General features: G+C 37.7%; 1 protein-coding gene across 1 annotated transcript in view; it reads right to left on the bottom strand.

Annotated features, from left to right (window-relative positions):
* Positions 1 to 6: 6 nt before the first annotated feature.
* Positions 7 to 8,691, bottom strand: part of LOC100631497 (dedicator of cytokinesis protein 7) — a 12,958-nt gene continuing 4,273 nt past the window's right edge. The window contains exons 11-39 of the mRNA XM_011407204.2: positions 8,677 to 8,691; positions 8,449 to 8,543; positions 8,209 to 8,391; positions 8,013 to 8,163; positions 7,845 to 7,955; positions 7,475 to 7,760; positions 7,106 to 7,375; positions 6,659 to 6,831; positions 6,467 to 6,607; positions 6,303 to 6,416; positions 5,739 to 6,025; positions 4,910 to 5,066; positions 4,737 to 4,841; positions 4,558 to 4,691; positions 3,911 to 4,186; positions 3,233 to 3,617; positions 3,041 to 3,103; positions 2,823 to 2,921; positions 2,676 to 2,744; positions 2,562 to 2,605; positions 2,446 to 2,509; positions 2,228 to 2,401; positions 2,049 to 2,135; positions 1,700 to 1,966; positions 1,375 to 1,555; positions 922 to 1,211; positions 749 to 852; positions 496 to 648; positions 7 to 98 (exon numbers count right to left, since the gene is read on the bottom strand). The exon at positions 8,677 to 8,691 is cut by the window's right edge and continues 153 nt beyond it. Of these exons, the coding sequence (XP_011405506.1) occupies positions 38 to 98; positions 496 to 648; positions 749 to 852; positions 922 to 1,211; positions 1,375 to 1,555; positions 1,700 to 1,966; positions 2,049 to 2,135; positions 2,228 to 2,401; positions 2,446 to 2,509; positions 2,562 to 2,605; positions 2,676 to 2,744; positions 2,823 to 2,921; positions 3,041 to 3,103; positions 3,233 to 3,617; positions 3,911 to 4,186; positions 4,558 to 4,691; positions 4,737 to 4,841; positions 4,910 to 5,066; positions 5,739 to 6,025; positions 6,303 to 6,416; positions 6,467 to 6,607; positions 6,659 to 6,831; positions 7,106 to 7,375; positions 7,475 to 7,760; positions 7,845 to 7,955; positions 8,013 to 8,163; positions 8,209 to 8,391; positions 8,449 to 8,543; positions 8,677 to 8,691 (4,539 nt within the window). The 3' untranslated portion in view covers positions 7 to 37. The remainder of the gene's footprint in view (positions 99 to 495; positions 649 to 748; positions 853 to 921; positions 1,212 to 1,374; positions 1,556 to 1,699; positions 1,967 to 2,048; positions 2,136 to 2,227; positions 2,402 to 2,445; positions 2,510 to 2,561; positions 2,606 to 2,675; positions 2,745 to 2,822; positions 2,922 to 3,040; positions 3,104 to 3,232; positions 3,618 to 3,910; positions 4,187 to 4,557; positions 4,692 to 4,736; positions 4,842 to 4,909; positions 5,067 to 5,738; positions 6,026 to 6,302; positions 6,417 to 6,466; positions 6,608 to 6,658; positions 6,832 to 7,105; positions 7,376 to 7,474; positions 7,761 to 7,844; positions 7,956 to 8,012; positions 8,164 to 8,208; positions 8,392 to 8,448; positions 8,544 to 8,676) is intronic.

Below are 8,691 nucleotides of genomic sequence, written 5' to 3'. Positions count from 1 at the left end.
TATTATTATTATTATTATTAGTTAAGTTATTAATAGTTTATTCTGCTTGACTTGTTCTTGATTGACGTACAGTTGATATATTCATCAACGCACGTTCTCTGTAAGAAATATAATCAAACACATTAGGTATACCAGTATATAAGTAATCATCTTCCCTCCATCTCTCAGTTAATGTAATAATCAAACACAATAGTATCATGTATTGCGACCATAATTGACAAAAGGTACCTTATGGCAGATTACTAAATTCATCATTATAATGAAAAATATCAACCTGTGGGTGCTCTGTTGGATAACCATTGTTTGTGGAAGTTACATAGTAACTTTTTGCATCCTCTGGAGTAATTTTATGATAAATGGAGCTCAGGAAGTTAGATTTTTTTGGCTACAAAGACAAATTTTACTATCTGCCATAAGGTACATGTACCTTCTGTCAATTATGGTATGGTCACATATAAGTAACCGTTCTCTTTCCCTCCCTCCTTCCTCACTTACCTTGCTTTCTTTGAATGACTCATCTTCTTCTGTGTGCTGACCATTGGTTGTAGCTGACTCTGGAAGTTCTTGAAATTCTTCACAAGTTCTCTCTGATAGTCGTACTGCTCCTCTCCAATCAACTCCTCATTCCTTTCAAGAGCTTCTTGACAACTAAAGAGAGAGAAGATAAAGAGGGAGAGAGTTTAGTATTAGCAGGAGCACATAATGTAAACTCTTAGTATTAGTCTGGTAGTGTGGATTTGCGATGTACCGTTTGGTGAATTCTTTGAAGCAAACTTTCAGTTTATGATGAAGATATCCTTGTTCAGGTAGAGGAACATCCTCTAGGAAACACTTAGCAATCGCAAATGGACCCTGAGAAGAAAAAAGAGGAGGAGGAAGCATAAATAAAATGATATAATTTTATAATTATTAGTAGTATACCTGGTTAACAGCTGTAGCTATTCCTCCTTGCAGCTGCATTTGAAGTAATTTTGAATCGCAAGGAGTACGATTAAGGACAGCCTTCAGTTCGTGTATTTTTGATTCCATATTCAAAATGGCTACCTCAAGAGGTTTAAGCTTTACAGTATCAGTCCTTATGACTTCAAGACGCCTTTTAACGTACGGGAAACTCTTCTCGGTGGTGAGTACCGTCCTCTTCATCCACTGATTGTGGAGTTCTCCATGAGCTTTACCTCCTGGTGTGAATGGGGTACTGAAGAAGAAACGTCCTAAAAATAAAACATTGTTACTAATTATAGACTAAATGCTATATATAGTAACAGTACTGTTAAAATAGAAGTGTTACTAATAATAGACTTTATGCTATTTATAGTAACATTACACTGTTACTAATTATAGAATGCATGTGCTATTAATAGTATCATTGCTTACTGATGTTGAATGATTTGTCAAATACTGTTAGTCTCTTTTTCAGTTCCCAGTCCTCGAAATATGGCTCTACATACGTCACCTGTATGTAAGCCTTTCCTCCGTCAAGTTTTGAAGTGTCGACCTCGTTTGAGTCCTTGATGATCTCAACCTTTTCAGAACCTAACTGCTCACTGTAAAGGTTCTAAGACAAAAAAGAAGAGAAAATGATTGTAATATTAGCTACATGTATAAAACTTCTAAAATTAGAAACAGAAAATAAACACAAATTTGATTAAATTTTAACAATCATACATGTACATGTACATGTACATTGCAGCTGCCCTACCTCTAGTTTCAAAGAGAATTCGCTCAGTTTCATCAGAGCCTCCTCTTTGTATATAAACTCTTTCATGTGAAGGTCTCCGAACCAGAAACCATAAAACCCAACCCTGAAGTAACTCCCGAGGAACCTCCTGTCCCCTTTCTTTGCCAAGCTCTTGTAACAGTCTGAGAGTTTGTTATAAACCGACTCTAAACTGTGGTTCTTTCTCCTGTGCTCGTACAGAGGAATTACTAACTTATATATCTCAGCAGCTGCTTCATATAACTGAGACTAAGAGAGAGAGAGAAAAGGTAATGAATACGTACATGTACATGTATTATTTATTGTCATGTGACGATCATGTGATACGTACTTCTCTAAACATTGGAGCTGCTTGTTCTAATAGTCCAATGAGTCCAGACTCTGTGAATAATCTACTGGTAGCAATACCTTCCTCGTCCTATAATGAATATTAATTGGTGGGTGTGTCACATGAATATTAATTAGTGGGTGTGTCACATGAATATTAATTAGTAGGTGTGGTTCCCTCACTGGATTAATGACATCATCAGATATTGCACTCTCCTCTAACATGTTTGGTGATATTTTTTGAAACGTGACGCAGCCGACCGGAAGGTGCTGTGACCCGTCCAACATGTACAGGTACTCCGCCACTAGAGCAGCTGCATGGGTCAGGCACATTGCTGACTCGGTATAGTGCTCTTTCTGTGGTGGGCATTAAATAGAGAGGGTTAAATTAAGGAGAGTACCTCGTTGTGCTGCTTGGCCATGTTCTGTAACCACGTGAGACGAAGATCAGGAGACGTTTGATAACTATAAGAGGAAGAAATAATTTCACATGTAATTTACCCCCTCTCTCTCTTACCCTTTGGATATCCTGTACATCAGATCCATTAACATCTCATGATCCTGTCAGAGAAGAAAGAAAAAGAGACATTTATAAACATTAGATATATTACATGTACATGTACATTCGTACGTTTTGGAATGACTTCATTTTCACAGTATCCAACAGAATACGATGAAGATTAATAGCAAGCTCCTTCACCTAATGAAAGAAATATCAATTATCATTATTATTATTATTATTATTGTTGTTGTTGTTGTTGTTGTTGTTGTTGTTTACTTGTTCAGGGAAGCTAGTCTGATACATATCATCATCTCCTTCAGCATACAGTATCAGTGTCTTTAATGAACGACGCAAATGATGCTCATTGAAAGATTTCTAAAAAAAGAAAAAACATACCAGTAATACTCATTATTGTTCTCTTGATGTTATAAGGTAATATTCCATTCTCATTCTCTCAATATTCCATTCCCAAACACTCATACTCATTCCTTTACTGTGGAACCAGCAACAATGGAAGAGAGAGCAACCGTGACTTGAACTTTAACTCGAGCAAAATTCTAGAAAAAATACAAAAATTAAAACTAAAAATTACACGAGTTTAATCCTTCATTTTTTTACAATAACCAATCAAAAAGTACATGTACATGTACTGTATGCAGATACATTTGCACAATATCAGCCCTCACTTGTCCAATCTCATAGTTCTGTCTCATCAGTAGATAAAGAGAAGCACAGGCCCAAGCCCTAACATCAGCCATTGATGAGCTGCAGTGCTTCAAGAGTCTAGCACACAACTCAGCACATTGTTCCGTCTCCTCGTAGAGTATCAGTTCAGGGAACTTGCGTACAATAGCTCTCTGACTAGCAAAGACACAGCGAGAGACTTCGATGCTTTGGTTGCAGAGCATGAGGTGGAGGAGTACTTCAAGGTTCTTTCCCAGGACGCTCTGAAGGTTCTCAATGTGGAGGGTGTTACCGATCAATAGTTCTAGTATGTCAAGAACCACTAGGCTGGCTTCTCCGGCTAATGAAGACTCAATCATAGCATCAACTTCAATATCGACTTTAGGCCTGGGAATGAAAATAATAATAATAATAATAAAATGAAATAAATGTAAGATTGTATAGAAAGTTTGAGCTGATTTTGAAGGAAATTTGATTTTTTACAACTTTGTAAAGTTACTCGAATATCATGCTAAAGTCTTTAGCCAAATTTCATCAAAATTGAAAAGTATAAAATTCTCCATTTTTATGATACTTTCTGATACATATACATGTTCCTATGTTGCATAAAAAGTTTCAGCTGATTCCAATAAATTTTGGATTTTTTATGAATTTCTAAAGTCCCCGCCCCCTCTCATTACTTCTCAGTATATTCAGCTGCTGCCTGCCACACGGTCTTTCCCCAGCGAAGAGACCCTCCAGCTGCTGGATCCTGTGACTGCTGTCTCCTCCTCTGGAGTCTCTCCTTAGCAGTACCCACCCCAGAGAGGATAGCGTTAGCCAGCTGGTCTTTCATGTTGTTAGAGTTCTTGCTGGTCGCTACCGAGGCTCCTGACAGCTGGTTCATGAGGTTACGTTTTCCTTTGTATTCAAAACAAGCAACACACAAATCAAGAACATTGAGGAAGAGATTGAGCCTGGGAAGAGAGAAAGAAGGGCATAAAGATACAATAATAATAATAATAATTCTCTTCAAAATGTCAATATCAATTTTATTCTCTAATGTATGTTCCTTATTTTAGTTTTTATAAGGGAACGCTTCCATGTGGGCTACCCGCCATCCCATTATTCCAGCTTCTGTGGATGGTGTTATTTAAGTGGACTGTTTTGTAACTGTATATTAATATTAATAATAATTATTAAGAATATCGTATGTCTTATATGGTGTAGGCTTTTGTTTTTTCTGTTGTGTAATGCTGTGGTATAATAATAATAATAATAATAATAATAATAATAATAATAATAACAACAACAAACTTCACATCATTTTTATATTATTTTATTTCACCTTGATATAGAGAGGGTACTCCACCAGTGTTTAATAAGCATAGGGTCAATGTTCTTCAGTACCCACAGAAAACATATTAAAAGGTTTCTGGTACTAGCAGGACCCAATATCTGATCATACCTACTCTCCTCATCCTATTAACTAGATTAATTATTCATTAATTGGTGGGTGTGGCTTACATCAATCTCTAGTGACCCATCACTTCCTTCCTTAATGACGACCGAGCGACGCACCTCGGTATTCCGGTCAAATGTGTTTGTCAGGTTCTCCCAACCATCAGCACCCTAAAAACATGTACATGTACATTAATTAGCCACACCTACTTTGACCACGCCTATCAGACCACACCCACCTTATAAAGTCTGTGATAGTTGTCCATTACAATTGATAGCAGTGGTAGATATATTGAAGATATTCTTGATCTGAAGTTGGTGTATCTGATATCAGAATCATGACTGGCCAGGAGGTCACGAAGGACTTCAACCGACTGTTCTCTTAATTTGGAGTTTCTAATTAATACACAATAAAGAAAAATAGATCAATTGAAAGTTATAACTTTAAAATTTGAGCTCGGAATTGACTCAAACTTTCTACACAGCATTAGGACATCAATATGTATCAGAAAATGTAATAAAAATTGAGGGTCATTTTTTAGCCATTTTTCGGAAAAAACCATGGGCTATAGTACAGGGATTTTTTCAGATTTTTGGCATTTTCTTAAAATGGCTGTAGCTCAAAAAATTGAAGTTGGAATCAGTTTAAACTTGCTACACAGCATAAGTACATCAATATGTATCAGAAAATGTAATAAAAATTGGGGGTCATTTTTTAGCCATTTTTCGGAAAAACCATGGGCTATAGTACAGGGATTTTTTCAGATTTTTGGCATTTTCTTAAAATGACTGTAACTCAATAAATTGAAGTGGGAATCAACTCAAACTTGTTACACAGCATAAGTTCATCAATATGTATCAGAAAATGGAATAAAAATTGGGTGTCATTTTTTAGCCATTTTTAGAAAAAAAAACCATGTATAGCCTTGGGTATTTTTCAAAAATGGCCAATTTTTAAAAATGGTCATAACTAGAAAATTTTTATCGGAATCGACTCAAACTTTCTACACAGCATAAGTACATCAATATGTATCAAAAAATGTAATAAAAATATTAATTTTAACTAACTTTCCCTCCAGTACGTGTGCCAGCTCAGCAAGAACCAGCCCCGATAGATAATGATAGTGCCTGAACTCTGCACTCAACTCTCCCATCACCTCCATATTAGGAATACCCAGCTCCTCGAAGGCGGAGTTAATGGACCCGGAGGGAGATGAGGACTGGCTGCCGGACATTGGGTACAGCTGGGCTCCGAGGGGAAGGTTAAGGGTCACATAGTGTTCATGACTACAGACGATGCGGTAGAAGTCCAATTTGAATTCAGTGAGGTTGAAATCAGCAGGTGCTAGTGCAAACTGATTAAAGAAAAAGAAAAAATTTTAAATACATGTACATGTACTGTATAGCCAATTAATTTTGCAAAAAATACATGTACAGGTACTTCTAAAATTTAATTAATTAGTACACATACCGGTTAATTAATAAAAATTTTAAAATAAACATACAGTGTACATGTACATGTACAGTACATGTATGTATTGTACAGCCAATTAATTTTGCAGAGAAAAATACTTTTAAAATTTATTTAATTCCCCGCCAATATTTCCAGCTGTACATGTACATGTGCGTTACCTTTTTGAGGTACCACTTTATCAAACTGAAAGTGAATCCTCTATCAAGCAGTGAGAAGCAGTCGTGAATGAAGAATGCCAAACTTGTATTCAATCTCCGAGCATTATGGACGTCCTAAAAACCACACCTATTAAACACACCCATTATTAACCACGCCCACTCACCTTGATATGTTTCTCGGCTATTTCAGACGAGACCATTCCGATTAGCATCTCTGTATCTTTGAGAAACTTTTGAGAAAACCTCAACTTTCGATCTCCGTCCAATTTACCAGCTCTTTGAAGACTCTGGGCCATGGACTTAATCTGTAAAAGATGCCAGTAAATGTACAATTTATTAAATGTATAATATATTACCAGTAGATCAAAGAAGAACCAGGCATTAGCATACACTATTGATCTGGTCGCTGGGTGGGCAGTGATCCAGCTATAGACCAACTCTTCGTAAAACTGTTTCTTTGAGGAAGGAGGACCAGATATAGCTGGACCATCAGGAGTATCCTCTCCAACTCCTGAGGATGAACTTGAGGCTAATGGAGGGGAGAGAGAGAGAGAAAGAGAGAGAGAGAGAGAGAGAGAGAGAGAGAGAGAGAGAGAGAGAGAGAAAGAGAGAGAGAGAGAGAGAGAGAGAGAGAGAGAAAGAGAGAGAGAGAGAGAGAGAGAGAGGGAGAGAGAGAGAGAGAGAGAGAGGGGGGGGGAAAGAGAGGGAGAGAGAGAGGTTTTAATGTACTTTTTGCTATTATTATTATTACTACTATTACTCAATACATCATCACACAATCATCAAAAACTGAATCCTCTTACGTTGTACAACAATGTTCCGTGAGTGTCTCATGGAAGCTGATCTCTTGTTCATAGGGTCATCATCGAGAGAGAAGGACCCACTCCTCTGGGCTGTGACGTGGGCTGGATCAAAGAGGCCAAGATTAGATGGAGGGAGGGGACTAACGAATACGTATTGAATGAAAGAGGCTAGTACAATGTCACGATTATGTTTATCTCGTTGAAGTTTTAAGGAATGGACGTTTGATATTATACTAGCTAGCGAAGAGAAGGAAGCCCTTTGGACTTCAGCTGCAGGAGAGAGAGAGAAAAAGATCATAAATAAAATAAAATAAATAAATAAATAAATGCATGTACACATGTAAATAAATAAATAAATATCTTCATTACCTGATTCTGTAGTAACAGTGGGTCTCACTAGCAGCTGGCATAAATTATTTAAGAGAAGGTGAAGGAACTGTACGGTCGGTTCAATGGCACTCTCCTCTATCTGTCTGATGCTGTTTGCCAGTCCTTTCTCTTCAGACTCTATCCCTAATTGATGCCCGAACGTGTAGAACTTTCTGAGGAAGTCGTGAAGATTAGCATCTTGAGGATAAATGGAGGAGATCATCTTAAGATGAACCTTGAACACGGGCTTGTGGTTATCGATCCATTTCAAATTAGGCAGGTGGACCTGTGGGCATTAAATAGAATGATATCGAATGACACCACATTAATATATATATTTATTTAATTATTTATTTATTTATTAATTTACATCAGAGGATAGTTGACTGTAAGCAGCTGGTGGATGGTCTGCAGTGACCGCCAGATTAAATTCACCTAACTTAAGCTCCTTCCTCTCAGCTCCTTGTAACAATGGAATCCACTGGAGAGAAGGAGAGAGAGAGAGAGTGACAATAATTATGTAAATTTAAAGTCTTACAGTACATCCTAGGAAGAAGGGTTCTTGTCTTAAAGGCACGTCCGGTTTTGGTTTCTGACACGAGACGTGATAGAATGAGAAGAGAAGATGATGCTTGTCTGTTATCTTTGGGGGCAGTTCAATCTTAATCTCCTCGTAAAACTCTGGTTGCCTATAGCAACCCGATCAAAAGCCAATCAAAATGGGTGTGGCTTACTTGTTGTGATAATGAACGAGACACCACCACTCACGGAGGAAGGCGGGGCCAGAGGAACGCCCATATATGGCGGGTATATTGTCCTCTTTATCTTCTCCAGCCATAAACTGTACCTTTATCCCTATATTCCTTTTATTGACCGAACGAAAATCAAGAAACTGTGGATACACGTACAAGAAATTCCTAAAATTAAAATAAGTGTCGTCAATTGGTAGGTGTGGTCAATATGGGCGTGGCTACTTGTATGTGTTGTACGGAGTGTAGACTTCTTTTGACGGGAATTCTTCGAGCTCTCTGATTGGTCGCCTGGTGCGACTATCAGGAAATGGGTCAACCTTGAGAAAGAGAGAGAGAGGGAGAGAGAGAGAGAGAGAGAGAGAGAGAAAGAGAGAGAGAGAGAGAGAGAGAGAGAGAGAGGGAGGGAGGGAGGGAGGTTTTAAAATGAAAGTCTCTTATTTCAATCATTACTTCAAACAGGTTGGA

Source organism: Amphimedon queenslandica, unplaced genomic scaffold (genome assembly GCF_000090795.2).
Source record: "Amphimedon queenslandica unplaced genomic scaffold, v1.1 AMPQUscaffold_13263, whole genome shotgun sequence".
In the NCBI taxonomy this organism is placed as follows: domain Eukaryota; kingdom Metazoa; phylum Porifera; class Demospongiae; order Haplosclerida; family Niphatidae; genus Amphimedon; species Amphimedon queenslandica.
This window is presented reverse-complemented; position numbering and strand designations above follow the sequence as displayed.